This window comes from Poromitra crassiceps (genome assembly GCF_964638095.1).
Source record: "Poromitra crassiceps genome assembly, chromosome: 22".
NCBI lineage: Eukaryota > Metazoa > Chordata > Actinopteri > Beryciformes > Melamphaidae > Poromitra > Poromitra crassiceps.
This window is the reverse complement of record NC_139647.1, coordinates 2,577,221-2,593,871: the sequence shown is the minus strand read 5'-3', so window position 1 is coordinate 2,593,871 and position 16,651 is coordinate 2,577,221. Positions and strand designations below refer to the sequence as shown.

The window sequence follows — 16,651 nt, the reverse complement described above, 5'->3', positions numbered from 1 at the left end:
CACAGACTAGGGCGACAGGGTGGTGTGGTGTGCCTGGGCTTTACCATGCTAGCTGTGTGTCTGTGTGTATATTGGGGAGGGTATGACCTCTATGGGTCGGCAGCATGAGCTAACAGTGGGTTGACCTTTGATCTTGTTGACCCCTGGACAACCCTAAGGGGGGGGGGGGCAGGAACAAAGGTTTATCTTTACGGTCAGCTGCCAGCCAGCCTGTCAGTCTAAAACCAACCCCAGCTGCTTTACCTCCACCACCCTCTCTCTCTCTCTCTCTGGCACTGAGAGGCTGGCTGGCACCAATTGGCACCTCACATCTGTGCCTGTGTGTGTGTGTGTGTGTGTGTGTGTGTGTGTGTGTGTGCGTGCGCGTGGAAAAGCATATTAATAGAGAAACAATTATTAATAGAGAAACAATCAGAAAAGTGGACAGAAAGAGAGCACAGACATTCAGACTCTGTTCAAAAAAAGTTTCCTCAATTCAAAAGCACTCATCTCTTTTTTTCACTTCCATCTAAATTCATGAGGCAGAGATGAGGAGGTGAATTGCACTTTTCTCTCTGTGTTTATGGAGTGCGAACAGTGATTAGCATTTATATGTGATGGGCAGGAGGAAGGCCAGACTGCTGAGTTACAGCAGTGTGGTGGAGGAAGAGGAGGAGGAGGAGGAGGAGGAGGAAGAGGGAGGAGGAAGAGGAGGAGACAGGAGAGCTGAGGCCTTCAACACAGAACAGTTGTGTTCTATGTAATAAAGCTGCTTTTCTCTCCTGCCCGGCCCTGTGTTATTATAACACTTCCACAACCATCCAAGGCTGATTTTTTTCTGCCCCAGCTTTGGCAGCGTAGGTGAGGAAAGGCTGTGTGTGTGTGTGTGTGTGTGGGTGTGTGTGTGTGTGTGTGTGTGTGTGTGTGTGTGTGTGTGCATTCATTACGCTTGAGCAATATCTGAAATTTTATGGTACCGTCTTGCCAAAATATCACAATATACGAGGAATCGGCGTGACGTCACGAGACCGCAAAACACCCGGAACCAGCAGAGCAGTTAACTAGTATGAGTTGTGCCAAACAAACGTTAATACTGTATCTCAAAAACTATAGATCACATGGCTTATATTTTGACATTCTGAGTGAGAGCAGAAGTAGCTCAAGAATTTGATGTATAATATATGCACGTCATGTTAAAGTTGTGTGAACTGTCGCAGTTTTTAAAATGTAAACAACATAGTCGCAGCTAGAGTGAGATCTGCTGACTCCATAGGGTCTCATTACCGTTTCCACCCAGTGACGCGGTTTGTTTACCAAAAATGCTGCTCGGCTGATCCCTCGTATACAACATTATCATGATCCAAATGACAGCAACACTTCTAAGAATTATTATTATTGTTTTCAACAGCCAAGAAATTCAAACAGATCAAACATTGGAGGAAACAATGTGCATTTATTTGCTGTAATGTTTTACTCTTTGCTGCAGTTTCCAGAAAAAGTGATTGTGCAAAACGGAATGTACTTCAATTTAAAAGACAGTTTTCACTTCAAGTGACCCACCTCCCCCCCCGAACTATCCTACCACTAGGATATCAATATCGTGCGAAATATCACAATGTTTACGAAATATTGCAATCTTCGATAATATTGAATATCAGCCCAAGTCCTAGACTATTCATGTTTGTTTGTGTATGACTGACATGATGTAGTTTGAAGCCTGCAGCACTGATACTGTCCAACTATGCTGTTCAGCCCGCACACACACACACACACACACACACACACACACACACACACACACACACACACACACACACACACACACACTCTCAGCCATCTTTCCCTTGATCCTGCCAGCCAATTGTAAAGGCTTGGAGCCCACCTCACTTCCCTCTGATTCTCTGACCCCCTGCCTACCTTTCCTCTTTCCTCCACCCACCCCTGTACGCATCCACCCATCCCCTGCCTCCACCCCACCCACTGCACGCATCCACTCATCCCCTGCCTCCACCCACCATCCCCTGCCTCACTTACCCCCTGCCTCCACCCCCTGCACACAGAGGACCACACCAGAGGCCAGACCCTCATTTTACTTTCTGAGCCACCTTGGAAAACTTTCCTGGCTGCTGTCTCTGCTTCCTTTGCCAAGATTCCACACTGTGCCCCCGGCCCCGCACCACTGCCCTGTGTGTGTGTGTGTGTGTGTGTGTGTGTGTGTGTGTGTGTGTGTGAGGTGTTATAGCCACCTTGAGTACACATGCTACAAGAAGCTTGCCACCCAAACGCCCACATCGCTAAACCTCTCTGCACTTGGTAACAAGCAGGAGTGACAGTCCGCAGGCCCATAACAAGTCAGCTAGCTTCTAAGTCTCTCTCTCTCTCTCTCTCCCTCTCTCTCTCTCTCTCTCTCTCTCTCTCGTGTGCTCTCTCTCTCTCTCCTCTCTCTCTCTCTCTCTCTCTCTCTCTCTCTCTCTCTCTCCCTCTCTCTCGTGTGCTCTCTCTCTCTCTGTCTCTCTCTCTCTCTCGTGTGCTCTCTCTCTCTCTCTCTCTCTCTCTCCCTCTCTCTCTCTCTCCTCTCTCTCTCTCTCTCTCTCTCTCTCTCTCTCTCTCTCTCTCTCAGGCAGCTGATGGAAAACCAGATCGGGGTGATCGAGCGTGGAGCTTTTGATGACATGAAGGAACTGGAGAGGCTGTGAGTACCACCCGGGGTCGCTTGTTAGAACACCAGAAATAACATATTTCTCTCTTCTTATTTCTTTATTTAACTGCACCACTGGGCTTAATTTCACGTCAGTCAGTTGAATTTCAAAATGACATTTTCACCCCCTTCGTCCGCCTAACTGCACGAGTAATAAGGATGTGTCCTCGTTACGTTGAGGGTAATGTGAATAACAGAGGAGGAATCAAGTCAACCGTAAGTGGTGGATGGAGTGTGAGCTACTTCCTGGTCATTGCGTTGTGGTCAGCTGGTGCATTGTGGTCAGCTGGTGCATTGTGGTCAGCTGGTGCATTGTGGTCAGCTGGTGCGTTGTGGTCAGCTGGTGCATTGTGGTCAGCTGGTGCTGAATGGGTATAGTCTAGGCTGGGGGGGGGGGGGAGGGGGTCCGTTTGTTTTTATTAGCTTTGCCCACCAGGAATGCCGTCAGTGGCTTGTGTGGGCTCAGCCTGTCGGGCCCCACCGCACCGCAGTCCCTGGCTCATCTGGACAGCACCAGAACAAACAGAGCCGACCACACCTCAGCCCAGGCTCATTAGCAAATCAATAGCGCTAACCCACAGACACGTGCGCAGCAGATGACTTTATGGACGCATGCAAGGCGTGCGCACACACACACGCACACACACACACACACACACACACACACACACACACACACACAGCGGTTAACTTATAAAAGGACTTTCCCCCTGATCTGAAACCCACAGTAACAATTTACATGACCGAATTTGAGGCGCGTGCTCGCCGTCTGTCTGCGCCGCGCCGCTCTGCGTTCTCTCCTGCCCCATATTCCACTGATCCCAAACGTTGGCTAGACATGAGCATGTGGCAGACCACTGTGGAAAGCTCTCATGATGTAGAAAGCCACTAACGCAGCAGGCAGCAGGTACACTTCACAACCATTAACGCCCGTTAAGTCTCCACCTCAGCTGGCCACGCCCCCCTCTCCTCTGTGTGTACAGTGCACATGGCCCAGGCCACGCCCCTCTCCTCTGTGTGTACAGTGCACATGGCCCAGGCCACGCCCCCTCTCCTCTGTGTGTACAGTGCACATGGCCCAGGCCACGCCCCCTCTCCTCTGTGTGTACAGTGCACATGGCCCAGGCCACGCCCCCTCTCCTCTGTGTGTACAGTGCACATGGCCCAGGGCCCAACATCTGTCCACATGTTGCCTGAGTGACTCTCACATCCACAGCCTCGCACTCCCCCATGTGCCTCCAAACGGGCCCAATCACAGGGCAGAGAGAGGGCTGCGGTTCCCAACAGATTAGCAACAGCCTGTTCCTCATTGGCTATAATTGTTGTATTTGCATAAAGCCTGCCAGTCTCGGACGTTAGTCGTTTGACACGGAGAGGAGTCTGATGCTGCCAACCAACCACCCGTCCTGTCAATGCTGCTTTGAGCCTGAATGATGCTCATCCATCTCTTTTGAAGTGATTTAGAAAGGCCTTGTTTTGAGAGCTCTCCACAGATACAATCTGCTGCTGCTGTTCACATAACTGATGGCTCTAATTCACTTGTCGGAACGGGAATGTTGCTGCTCCGTCTGGGAAAGTTAGTCAGCAGAGCAGAGCAGAGCGCTGGATTCTTCTCGGCACAGTGTTGTCATTAATTTCACTGTGCAGAGATAATTTACGGGACTGTCTGTCTCTGACTAGCAGTTTAATTTCCCTGAACTTTCTCTTGGATATTTATGTGACATTCAGCGCAGCACTGAAGTACAATAGAGCCTGCGGGCGGAGCGCATTCTACAGCAGCTAGCAGAAATGATTCACGCCCGCTCAAGGACACGCACACACATGCACACGTGCATGCACGCCGGCACACGCACACACACGCGTGCACGCACTCACACACACACACACACACACACACACTGATTGGTTGATCATATGTTTTCCCTGCTGCAGGCGTCTGAATCGTAATCAGCTGCAGCAGCTTCCTGAGTTGCTGTTTCAGAAGAACCCTGGCCTGTCCCGACTGTAAGTACCCCGCACTTTCTAACCTCAGTCCATGCTCACCCAGTGCACACTCTCTCTGTCACACCATGCTCACCCAGTGCACACTCTCTGTCACACCATGCTCACCCAGTGCACACTCTCTGTCACACCATGCTCACCCAGTGCACACTCTGTCACACCATGCTCACCCAGTGCACACTCTGTCACACCATGCTCACCCAGTGCACACTCTGTCACACCATGCTCACCCAGTGCACACTCTGTCACACCATGCTCACCCAGTGCACACTCTCTCTGTCACACCATGCTCACCCAGTGCACACTCTCTCTGTCACACCATGCTCACCCAGTGCACACTCTCTCTGTCACACCATGCTCACCCAGTGCACACTCTCTCTGTCACACCATGCTCACCCAGTGCACACTCTCTCTGTCTGTCACACCATGCTCACCCAGTGCACACTCTCTCTGTCACACCATGCTCACCCAGTGCACACTCTCTCTGTCACACCATGCTCACCCAGTGCACACTCTCTCTCTCTGTCACACCATGCTCACCCAGTGCACACTCTCTCTCTGTCACACCATGCTCACCCAGTGCACACTCTCTCTGTCTGTCACACCATGCTCACCCAGTGCACACTCTCTCTGTCACACCATGCTCACCCAGTGCACACTGTCTCTCTCTTTATCACACTCAAAAGGAGTAGATGTTGTACTGTGTGATATTATTACTGCATAGTTTCAGTAACTGTGATGGCTGCTGCTTTGTTCTGGTCTAGTTTGAAACCCAATTAAAGGACAATTCCAATGTAATTGCACTTGCTGGAATCTCACCACATCTCATTAACGACCGACCTCAGTAGAGGAAGGAAGTATGTGTGTGTGTGCGTGCGTGTGTGCGTGCGTGTGTGTGTGTGCGTGCGTGTGTGCGTGTCCTCCTGTGATTGTTACTCTTTGGGAGGCAAAATGGACTGGATGAGTAGAAATCCATCAGTTCCTCGCAGGTCGTTGGGCCTTGGTGCCAAGTCGTCTGCAGATCCTCTGGTGGACTGGATTCACACCGGTGGACGCTGGGCTCATAGCACTGAACTGAGAGGGACACATAAGACTTGAACTGTGTTCCAGGTGAAAGGATGTCTGTGTTACTTAATGAGGTGGTTTTGTGTCACCGGAGACGTCCCCGAAGCTCAGAGGAGCCGTATACCCACATCCTATGAATGTAACGTGCCATCTCGGCCTTCATTTGGTTTCCACTTGTTAAGGCCAGTACCGTACCTTCTCACACCCCCGCAGTGAGACCATCCTCACACTAGGGATGTCACAATACTAGAATTTCTACTTCGATACCGATACCCAGGAAAATATCGATACTCGATACCATTTTCGATACCACGGGAAGGGGGGGATGATGACACATCAAGAAGCATAAAAATAAAGTTGGACAGATGGACGGACAGAGGCACACTTCTCCATAATCTAGGCCTGATCAAACTTTGAACTGAGACAGAATATTACTGCCACTCTAGCCACCAGAACACATTTAGCTTGTTGAAGCAACAGATACCCAATGATAGGGAGGGAAAAAATCTGTGATTTTTCGTTAAAAGCACTGATGGTATCAAAACTGTTGCAAATGAGTATTGTTGTAGAAAATTGAAGTTCCATTGGCATTATGTGCGTCTCCATTTTTGCACGTGTGAAATGTCTTATGACTAATAACGAAATGCCAATGGAATTTCAATTTTCTACAACAGTATCCATTTCAAATTTTTAGTATTGATACTTTCGATACTATCGATACCTGTTGCAAATGAGTATTGTATCCGATTCAAATTTTCAGTATTGATACTTTTCGATGCTATCGATACTTTTGACAACCCTACCTCACACTCATACACCTCATACATACAGACAGTGAGACCATCCCAGACTAACTCTACACTTTGATCCACCCTCCGTAACGAGTCTGGATTCTCTTTTTTTAATCAGCGTCTCCTGTTGCTGGCTGATCATTGCAGCTCCCATCATGCCAGTTCAGATTACCTGCAGCATCTGGGAATAATGAAAACAGTGGGACACGGAAAAACCATTTCCCCCCACATCTCTATCCACCTCGTAGTGCTGCCTGCCTGCCTGCCTGCCTAACCCGTGATCCCAACCTCAGCCCCTCGGTCCGTTTAGCAGGCGTTTGATGTTAAACACCATCTTGAATCTATCTGTCACTTCCTGCGTAACTATCTCCCCACGTCACCTATCATTACGCTCGAGCCACCCTGGAGAGCTCCGGGGGCAACGCCTCGTCACTCGGGGGGGCAAGGCTGCCCCCACTTGTGACTCAGGAGCGCTGGGCGGTACCGAGTGTCTGTCTCGCTGGAGCGGACCCAGAGCGGGGCTGAGGGCTTCCAGACCGGACCCATGGCCTTGGACAGGCGTCATTAGTCCATCTGGAGCAGCCAGAGAGGATTGTGCTTCACACAGCGGCCCTGTTTCATCCAATCCAACTTCACGCTCATTCTTCTAAATCTAGCGCTGGCTCCTCTCTGCCACGTTCCGGAGAATGAGACTTTGTTTAACAGCGCTTAATCGATTCGCTATGTGTCTGTGTATACACTCCTCGTAATGGAGCTGGACGTGTATTTCTCAGGTGTGGAAAGTCACGTACATTCTTTCACGCTGAAGCAAATGTTCAGCGGAGCAACCGTGACGAAATGGACAGTAATGCCCACTTCATGGGGCTGACAGATGATTGGCAGTTAACTGTGTTAGATGAAACGTCTGGCGCTTGTTAAAGATTAGGTGTAGCGTGTAACGTGGACTCAGGACCTGCAGTTAGAAGACAAAGCTTTATTTCCTAGTGTGTTTCTTAACTCCTGAGCGGTGCATGTGGGCCACACGGCCGGTTCTGCTTCCAGACGGACGTCTCGCTCCCCGCCAGCAGCTTTTAATGGACTTAAAAGGCCTCTCAGCTCCCCGAGGAAGACTTGCACCGCTAGTCCGTGTGTGTGTGTGTGTGTGTGTGTGTGTGTGTGTGTGAAAGAGAGAGAGACATAGAGAGAGAGAGAGATAATCTATACGTGTAGGCCGGGTGTCTTTGCACTTGCCTTAAAGTGCTCACAGAGGCTTGTTAGGGTCTGTCTTTATGGTCCTAACAAGAGGGGTTAATGTGAAGGCCCACTGCCCTCAGGTGGAGCACTAACCCAGATGCTTTCTCTGCCCCCCCCCCTCCCCCTTCTGTTGCTCTCCTTTTCTTTACCCCTCTTCCTGTGTCTGTTACCCCTCTTTCTCTTCCTGTGTCTGTTACCCCTCTTTCTCTTCCTGTGTCTGTTACCCCTCTTTCTCTTCCTGTGTCTGTTACCCCTCTTTCTCTTCCTGTGTCTGTTACCCCTCTTTCTCTTCCTGTGTCTGTTACCCCTCTTTCTCTTCCTGTGTCTGTTACCCCTCTTTCTCTTCCTGTGTCTCTTCTACCCCTCTTCCTCATGTTGCTCATTCTGGAATGAGTGTTTGTTTGGGCAGAGGCTCATATAGCAAAGTGCTGATTTCTCAGATCAGACACACAGATCTGGAGGACAGGGGGACACAGACAGAGGACACAGTGGATGTGTGGAGTGAGTGAAGCAGGGATAGCAGAGCAGTTTGTTCGTCTCATGAAGCTTCTGAGGAAGAGCTAGCTGGGTTAGTAAAAGGCTGTGGACTGACTGTGTGTTGTGTTGTGGGGGAGGTTTACACACTTGACTCCCAGACAGTCATGAAGCCATGAGGAGTCACCAGGAGGACTTTCACTACAAAGCGCCGATGGAGAATTCAGAGCCAGTGTTGCTGCTGAGAACAGAGATGCTAGTTGTTCTGAAACACTACAAGGAAAATAAGGTGAAACTCAGATTCATCAGCATTATAAGAATTCTGTTAAAGCAAGTACCTTGATCAAATATACCTCCCCACCTCTCCCCATCTCCACCCCCGCACCTCCCCACCCTCTCCCCATCTCCACCCCCGCACCTCCCCACCTCTGCCCATCTCCACCCCCGCACCTCCCCACCTCTCCCCATCTCCACCCCCGCACCTCCCCACCTCTCCCCATCTCCACCTCCCCACTTCCCCCCCCCCCGTGCGCGAGAGAAGATAAGCGAGACACTGATGCATGAGCGGCACAGGGGAGATAATTGGAGTTGATTGGAGATGATTAGAGATGATTAGAGATGGTTAAGAGTTGCTTGCTGAAGCTTTGATGGATGAGCCGCGCTGAGAGCGGCGGCTCAGAGGTGAGAGTCGCGGCGCAGAACATCGGTGAACAATAACAGTGAAAATAGAGTTGCTGCATCCATCACTGTTAACGACCTGTTGCCCCCCAGCAGCCCACCGCCCCTCACCTCATCTGTGCCCCCCCCCCCCACCGCCCCTCACCTCATCTGTGCCCCCCAGCAGCCCACCGCCCCTCACCTCATCTGTGCCCCCCCCCCCCCCACCGCCCCTCACCTCATCTGTGCCCCCCCCCCACCGCCCCTCACCTCATCTGTGCCCCCCAGCAGCCCACCGCCCCTCACCTCATCTGTGCCCCCCAGCCCCCCAAAACCCACTCCCACTGCAGTTGAGATCTGTAATCTACTCATCCATGTCTGTAATTAGTGCGTGTTCACAGTGGGAGAGCAGGAGGAAGGAAGGACCGCGGCATGGAGAGAGAGAGAGGGAGGGAGGGAGGGAGGGAGGAGGGAGGGAGGGAGGGAGGAGGGAGAGCAGCTAGCCTGATAGCTAGCCCCGGGGAATAGCATCTGGTTTGGGCTCGGGATGGGCGGTCGGGTGGCGGAGGTGGAGACGGGGCATTTTGCGGTTTTCGATCGTCGCCGTGTTGCCCTGTTTGCAGCCACAAACAAACAGCCGGCATCAACACAGTGACTGTTGCTCACATGAATGTGCAACACATGATATTATGGAAGGGTGGAGGGACTGGCAGGGTGGGTGGTGTAAAGAGAAGGGGGGCAGAGGGAATGGCAGGGTGGTTGGGTGGTGATGTAAAGACAGTGTTTCCCACAGGATTTTGAGTATTTGTCGTGGGGGACCGCAGCCCCCCTAGGGGGGTGCGGGGGCATGCCCCCCCGTGAGATATTTTTAAACATTTTAAAGTAAAATGCATGAATTTGTTGTACTTTGAGAAAGTTTAAGAGCAAAATTAAAAGGCTAGATCTATGAAGAACATGTCATCATTACTGTGCTGTGGGTTTACAATGACAAACTAAATTTCTCCCTATAGGTCAGGGATACTCAACTTGCTTTGCCACTTGAACGTGAAACGTGAAATGATAGAAGGCGAGGGGCCAGTTAATAAACAAACAATATACATTTTTCTGTAGCGGATTGTAGGTTTTTGGGGTGTCAGCCGGAGTTTAGGCTGACAGTGTTGTGCACACCGGATAGTTAGTTAGGTTAAGTTAGTTAGGTTAAGTACATACATAAGTGCCTGGGTAGCGAGCAGATGGCGGTATTTGACAATTTAGCAGCTAAATCATAGATTATTATTATTATTATTATTATAGAAAGATATTCCATATTCCAGACTGAAATGCTATAACAGAAGTATTGGCCAGAATGACATGAACATTTATTGGACACTTATTCAGCGGATATCTTGCATGTTGCGTTCAGGTGCACTGTAAAAAAAAATATATATATATATATATATATATATATTTTTTTTTGGTCAACATCTTATTGTGGCGGTCAAAATATTATTGTGGCGGCCCGCCACAAATTCCTTTATGTATGGGAAACACTGAAAGAGGGGGGGGGGGCAGAGGGAATGGCAGGGTGGGTGGTGTAAAGAGGGGGGGCAGAGGGAATGGCAGGGTGGGTGGTGATGTAAAGAGGGGGGGCAGAGGGAATGGCAGGGTGGGTGTTTGGTTGATGGTGAAGAGAGGTGTTCCATAGCAACGTGTGAGGTATGAGGTGAGGTGAGGTGGGGGGTGGAGGAGGGTGTGGCTCTACCTGCACTACGGGGGACCAAAGCAAAGGGCTCATCCCCCTTTCAGCGTCTTTTTTCCAGCCTTCATTTTCGTGTTAATGCTTGACGACGGGATAGCCTGATATACACAAACCCTAAACACACACACACACGTGAGAGGCTGGCTGGAACACACACACTCTCACACACACACACACACACACACACACACCACAGAGAGCGAGAGAGAGAGGGAGAATGTAGAATAACACTAATTAGACACAAACAGACACACAGAATAACAGGATAATTGCATCTGTGTGTGCTAATGTGCGGATGGCAGGCGTACACGAGGGATTACCTTCTCTTCTCTGTGAGATAAAAGAGCTGCGTTAAGTATGTGTTGATGCAGCGCTGCCTCTTGTGTTTGTGTTGGAGCGATGCTGCTGCTGTGTTGTGTTTGTTGACTGCGTGATGCTTAGGGAACGGTAGCTCCGTGTGTGAGATGAAGGGAGGAAGCAGCTCTAGAATAAATAATAACGTGCACCATCATCAAAACTATATATCATCTCTCTGTGTCCCGCTCGCTTGGGCGATATCGTGTTTCTCCTCGTTTGATTTGGCGCAGACTGGCTGCTGTTGATTGGCTTGGAAACTGACTCTGGCGTTCCAAGATTTCTTTGTGTTGCGAGCAAATTAAACTCTTTCAGCGTTTAACTTTGTGTGTATGAGCGCATGAAAGAGCTATGTGAATGTGTTTCTTCTCTCCCTGTGACTCTCTTTAAGTGTTTGTATAATACTGCTGTGTGTGTGTGCGTGCATGCGTGTGTGCGTGCGCGTGTGTGCGTGCGTGCGTGCGCGCGCGTGCGTGCGTGCGTGTGTGTGTGCGTGTGTGCGTGCGTGTGTGTGTGTGCGTGTGTGCGTGTGTGTGTGTGCGTGTGTGCATGCCTGGCAGGCTGTTAATGGTCTAGGCTGGTCTTGTCGTTTCCTTCCTTTTGTCCCTGTTGATGAATGACCTGCCTGGACGTGCTAGGTCTCCCCCCCCCCCCCCCCCCCCCCTCCCCCTCAAGGGTCCGTTTGGGCCCCTCTACTTAGTTGGCACCGGTCCCCATAGCAACCCGTCTTCATCAGGAGGTTGCTGTGCCATCGATGGCAGACCTCCTGATTTCTAGCTCTGTTTCTTTGCCTGTGTGGTTTGTCTGACACTAAGTAAACAGTGACCGGAAAGACTTCTAGTAGAGTAGAGTCAACTTGAGACAACACAGTAAAGGCATACCATACCGTACACGGACAGTTCATCCCAAAACCAGAAAATACATATTTTTCCTCTTACGTGTAGTCATTCATCCATCTATATATATATATAGACATATAGAGACATATAGCCACGGCCATATGTCTACCTTCTCTCCAATACAATGGAAGTGGATGGCCCTCGCTTGGCCTGTGGTGCTCAGAGCACGGTTAGTGGGTGTAGTTCGGTCGAAAGAAAATAGTTCCTACGTGAAACTGCACACAACAAGGTCTGCGAATTACCCGGAGTAAACGGGTCATGATTTCTGGAAAGAGTCATTGCTGTTGAGTTTTTCAAAAGTCTTGTATTGGATAGAAGGCAGACGTCTCTATGGCCGATATCTCAGAACTAGGCAGCACACAGCAAAACCATGTCACTACTGTAAGGTGGAGGGGTTGTGTGCAGCGTTACAAGAAATGAGCACATGAGGCGCGTGAGCACGCAAAGCTAGAAGTGAGCCTGTGGTATTTCTAGTCTAGATAAATAGCACGACAGGTAACAGGAAGTGTATTTTGGGGTGTATTTTGGAGGTTTTGCAGTAACTTGGGATACCTGACCCGGTGGCCAGGCGTACCCCAGCCTTCACTCCTTGCCCCTGGATACCTGACCCGGTGGCCAGGCGTACCCCAGCCTTCACTCCTTGCCCCTGGATACCTGACCCGGTGGCCAGGCGTACCCCAGCCTTCACTCCTTGCCCCTGGATACCTGACCCGGTGGCCAGGCGTACCCCAGCCTTCACTCCTTGCCCCTGGATACCTGACCCGGTGGCCAGGCGTACCCCAGCCTTCACTCCTTGCCCCTGGATACCTGACCCGGTGGCCAGGCGTACCCCAGCCTTCACTCCTTGCCCCTGGATACCTGACCCGGTGGCCAGGCGTACCCCAGCCTTCACTCCTTGCCCCTGGATACCTGACCCGGTGGCCAGGCGTACCCCAGCCTTCACTCCTTGCCCCTGGATACCTGACCCGGTGGCCAGGCGTACCCCAGCCTTCACTCCTTGCCCCTGGATACCTGACCCGGTGGCCAGGCGTACCCCAGCCTTCACTCCTTGCCCCTGGATACCTGACCCGGTGGCCAGGCGTACCCCAGCCTTCACTCCTTGCCCCTGGATACCTGACCCGGTGGCCAGGCGTACCCCAGCCTTCACTCCTTGCCCCTGGATACCTGACCCGGTGGCCAGGCGTACCCCAGCCTTCACTCCTTGCCCCTGGCTGCCAGGCGTACCCCAGCCTTCACTCCTTGCCCCTGGCTGCCAGGCGTACCCCAGCCTTCACTCCTTGCCCCAGGCTGCCCCTCTTCCTGCCCCTGTCCTTGTCAGCTGGTAAAAGTGGCTTTTATGGCTTGTGGCTGTTTTCTTTACGAGCCGGACTGTGTGTGTGTGTGGACCGTGTGTGTGTGTGTGTGTGTGTGTGTGTGTGTGTGTGTGTGTGTGTGTGTGTGTGTGTGGACCGTGTGTGAGACAGAAACACAGAGCAAACCATGTGAGGAGAGCGGAAGCCCAAAGAGGGTCATTTAAAAACCACTCCACCATCTGAAATATTCACAACCACAGAGAGAGAGACAGACAGAGACAGAGACAGAGACAGAGAGACAGAGACAGAGAGAGAGAGACAGAGGCAGAGACAGACAGAGAGAGACAGAGAGAGAGAGACAGAGACAGAGACAGAGACAGAGAGAGAGAGAGAGAGAGAGACAGAGAGAGAGAGACAGAGGCAGAGACAGACAGAGAGAGAGAGAGAGAGGCAGAGACAGAGAGAGAGAGACAGAGGCAGAGACAGAGAGAGAGAGAGAGAGAGTCTGTGGTGTTTGTATTTCCTAACGATTATGTGCCCTTGATGAATAATTCAACAGATGGATTGAGGCTAGTTAAATATTCACACTAAAGCACGGGGACATCAGCACTGTTTTGTGTGTGAGTGTGTGTGACTGTGTGTGTGAGTGTGTGTGACTGTGTGTGTGAGTGTGTGTGACTGTGTGTGTGTGACTGTGTGTGTGCGTGTGTGTGTGAGTGTGTGACTTTGTGTGTGTGACTTTGTGTGTGTGTGTGTGAGTGTGACTTTGTGTGTGTGTGTCCGTCGTCTGGCACACATTGCTCCACATACACCCGCTGGTCTCTAGTTGTGATGCTCTGGATGTGCGCATGGCGCGCTTGGCATCATCGGGGGGCCGGTCATTATGAATTGATACGGCCATGAATAAGACATCACAGTGTGGTCTAGATCCGTCATGAGTTATCCTCCACACACACAGGGATCTGAACTGGTGGAGGAGAGGAGAGGAGAGGAGAGGAGAGGAGAGGAGAGAGGAGGGGAGAGGAGAGGAGAGGAGAGGAGAGGAGAGGAGAGGAGAGAGGGGAGGAGAGGAGAGGAGAGGAGAGGAGAGGAGAGGGGGCCCTCTTACTCTTATTCTACTCTTACTCTTATTCTAATTTTATTTATTTTACTTATTTTATTTTTATTTTCTATTTGACAATTACTGTTTGTAAAAATTTTAAGTCAGAATGCCCCATTTTTTGGGAAGTGTATATGTACATATATCTTTGACTGTAAATTTGGACTGTTTGTACATTATACATCCTCGACTGTACATTCATTTATTATTATAATTTCCTTATTGTTGTACTGTTAATATGTGTATTTGCTTTGGCAATATAAGCACTGTCTTTTCATGCCAATAAAGCTATTTGAAAATTAAATTGAAATTGAGAGGAGAGGGGAGGAGAGGAGAGGAGAGGAGAGGAGAGGGGAGGGGAGGAGGAGAGGAGGGGAGAGGAGAGGAGAGGAGAGGAGAGGGGGCCCTGAGGAGAGGAGAGGAGAGGAGAGGAGAGGAGAGGAGAGGGGGCCCTGAGGAGAGGAGAGGAGGAGAGAGGAGGAGAGGAGAGGAGGGGAGAGGAGAGGAGAGGAGAGGAGAGGAGAGGAGGGGAGAGGAGAGGAGAGGAGAGGAGAGGAGAGGAGGGGGGGCCCTGTGATGGAAAAATTGCTGAAATGCCCTGCTGATCCATCAATAATGAGATATCCGTTTCAAGTGTTTTTAGGATGTTTTTATTCTACATTAACATCTGTGCACAGAGGGTCTCTTCCCGACCACGTTGTCAGACAGGAGCCACGAGTCATTGTTACAACTCATCATATACTGAAACTATGACACCACCCCCCCCCCACACCTTAGGAGGGCAGTACCTTTCCACTTCATACAACCTCTCTCCAGCTCAGTACATTCCCATGACGTCAGTAGTCAGTCTGATGTTCACAAGACATAACACTCCACGTCTACCCACCCAAAACAAGATACATGTTCTGCCTGTACAGGAATATTCTGCAATGATGAAGAACATAGTTCACAAAATCCATCTTAGAAGGGCCATAGTTCATAAGCAATCAATCAATAAGCACTCAATCAATAATTTGCTATCACAGCCCTCTCCTCTCTGCTGCTGCTGCTGCTGCTGCTGACGGCTCGTGCACACCTACAATGGCAAAATCGCTTTTCCGCTGTGTGTCGCAGCGTTTTGTGGGCGTGGAAACCAGCTTCCAGCTTGGAGCTGTAGGTAGATGTACACAGAAGGGTGGGGGGAGGAAATGTGTAGGAAGAGCTGTCATTGGGTAGCTTTAACGAAAGGTCCCGCCCTAGTCCCGCCCCGCGAGCGTTAAGCCGCTCGGAGACAAGCCGCCTCTAGTCTGCGGCAGCGGAAACGCAGGGCGGTTCCTGCGGCAGGGGGCGCGAGGTTGAAATGGACCAATCAGACGCGGAAATAGAGCAAGACAGCCTATCAAGATGCAGCGTCAAAGAGGCTTTCACAGGAGGCATGCCGCCGAGCGTTTCATGGTGTGCACGAGCCGTGAGGGGGCCCTCTGCTGCTGCTGCGTGAGGGGGCCCTCTCCTCTCTGTGCTGCGTGAGGGGGCCCTCTGCTCTCTGTGCTGCTGCCCACAGTTTGCCTCTGTGACGGCTGGTCTCGCCCGCGCCAGATTGGAAGTGACACACACAGGAGACAAGGCTGCCCTCATGCCCTCTCACACACACACACATCTAGACACACACAAACACACACACACACACACACACACACACACACACACACACACACACACACACACACACACCACACACACAGACGCTCGGCCAAAAACACACACTCCTTGGAATCTCTCTGTACTGGCGGGGGTTTGAGGAATGCTACAACCTCAGCCAGGAATAACAACCCATATAGTGCCGTGTGTGTGTGTGTGTGTGTGCGCGCGCATTTGCGTGTGTGTTGGCCAGCACTGCTTTCAGGCCTGCGTCAGCTATCAGAATGACAAATGCAGTCCATTCATCACGGCCTTAATAAGGTGCGATATCCCTGCGCTACCTAGGTGTTTCCCTTCCTCAGTGCCATGTGTCTATCTCGTTACGACCCCGTGTCAGATCTGTGCTTTCCATCAGTGCTATCTGCTGTGGATCAGATCTGTGTTTTACATCAGTGCTATCTGCTGTGGATCAGATCTGTGTTTTACATCAGTGCTATCTGCTGTGGATCAGATCTGTGTTTTACATCAGTGCTATCTGCTGTGGATCAGATCTGTGCTTTGCATCAGTGCTATCTGCTGTGGATCAGATCTGTGTTTTCCATCAGTGCTATCTGCTGTGGATCAGATCTGTGCTTTCCATCAGTGCTATCTGCTGTGGATCAGATCTGTGCTTTCCATCAGTGCTATCTGCTGTGGATCAGATCTGTGCTTCCCATCAGTGCTATCTGCTGTGGATCAGATCTGTGCTTTCCAT

The 16,651-nt window shown here is 50.8% G+C and overlaps 1 protein-coding gene across 1 annotated transcript in view; it reads left to right on the top strand.

The window, feature by feature from the left end:
* Positions 1–16,651, top strand: part of slit1a (slit homolog 1a) — a gene marked incomplete at both ends in the record, with an annotated part of 144,097 nt that overhangs the window by 2,913 nt on the left and 124,533 nt on the right. Inside the window, 2 exons of the mRNA XM_083658236.1 lie at positions 2,600–2,671; positions 4,610–4,681. Coding sequence (XP_083514362.1) covers positions 2,600–2,671; positions 4,610–4,681 — 144 coding nt within the window. The remainder of the gene's footprint in view (positions 1–2,599; positions 2,672–4,609; positions 4,682–16,651) is intronic.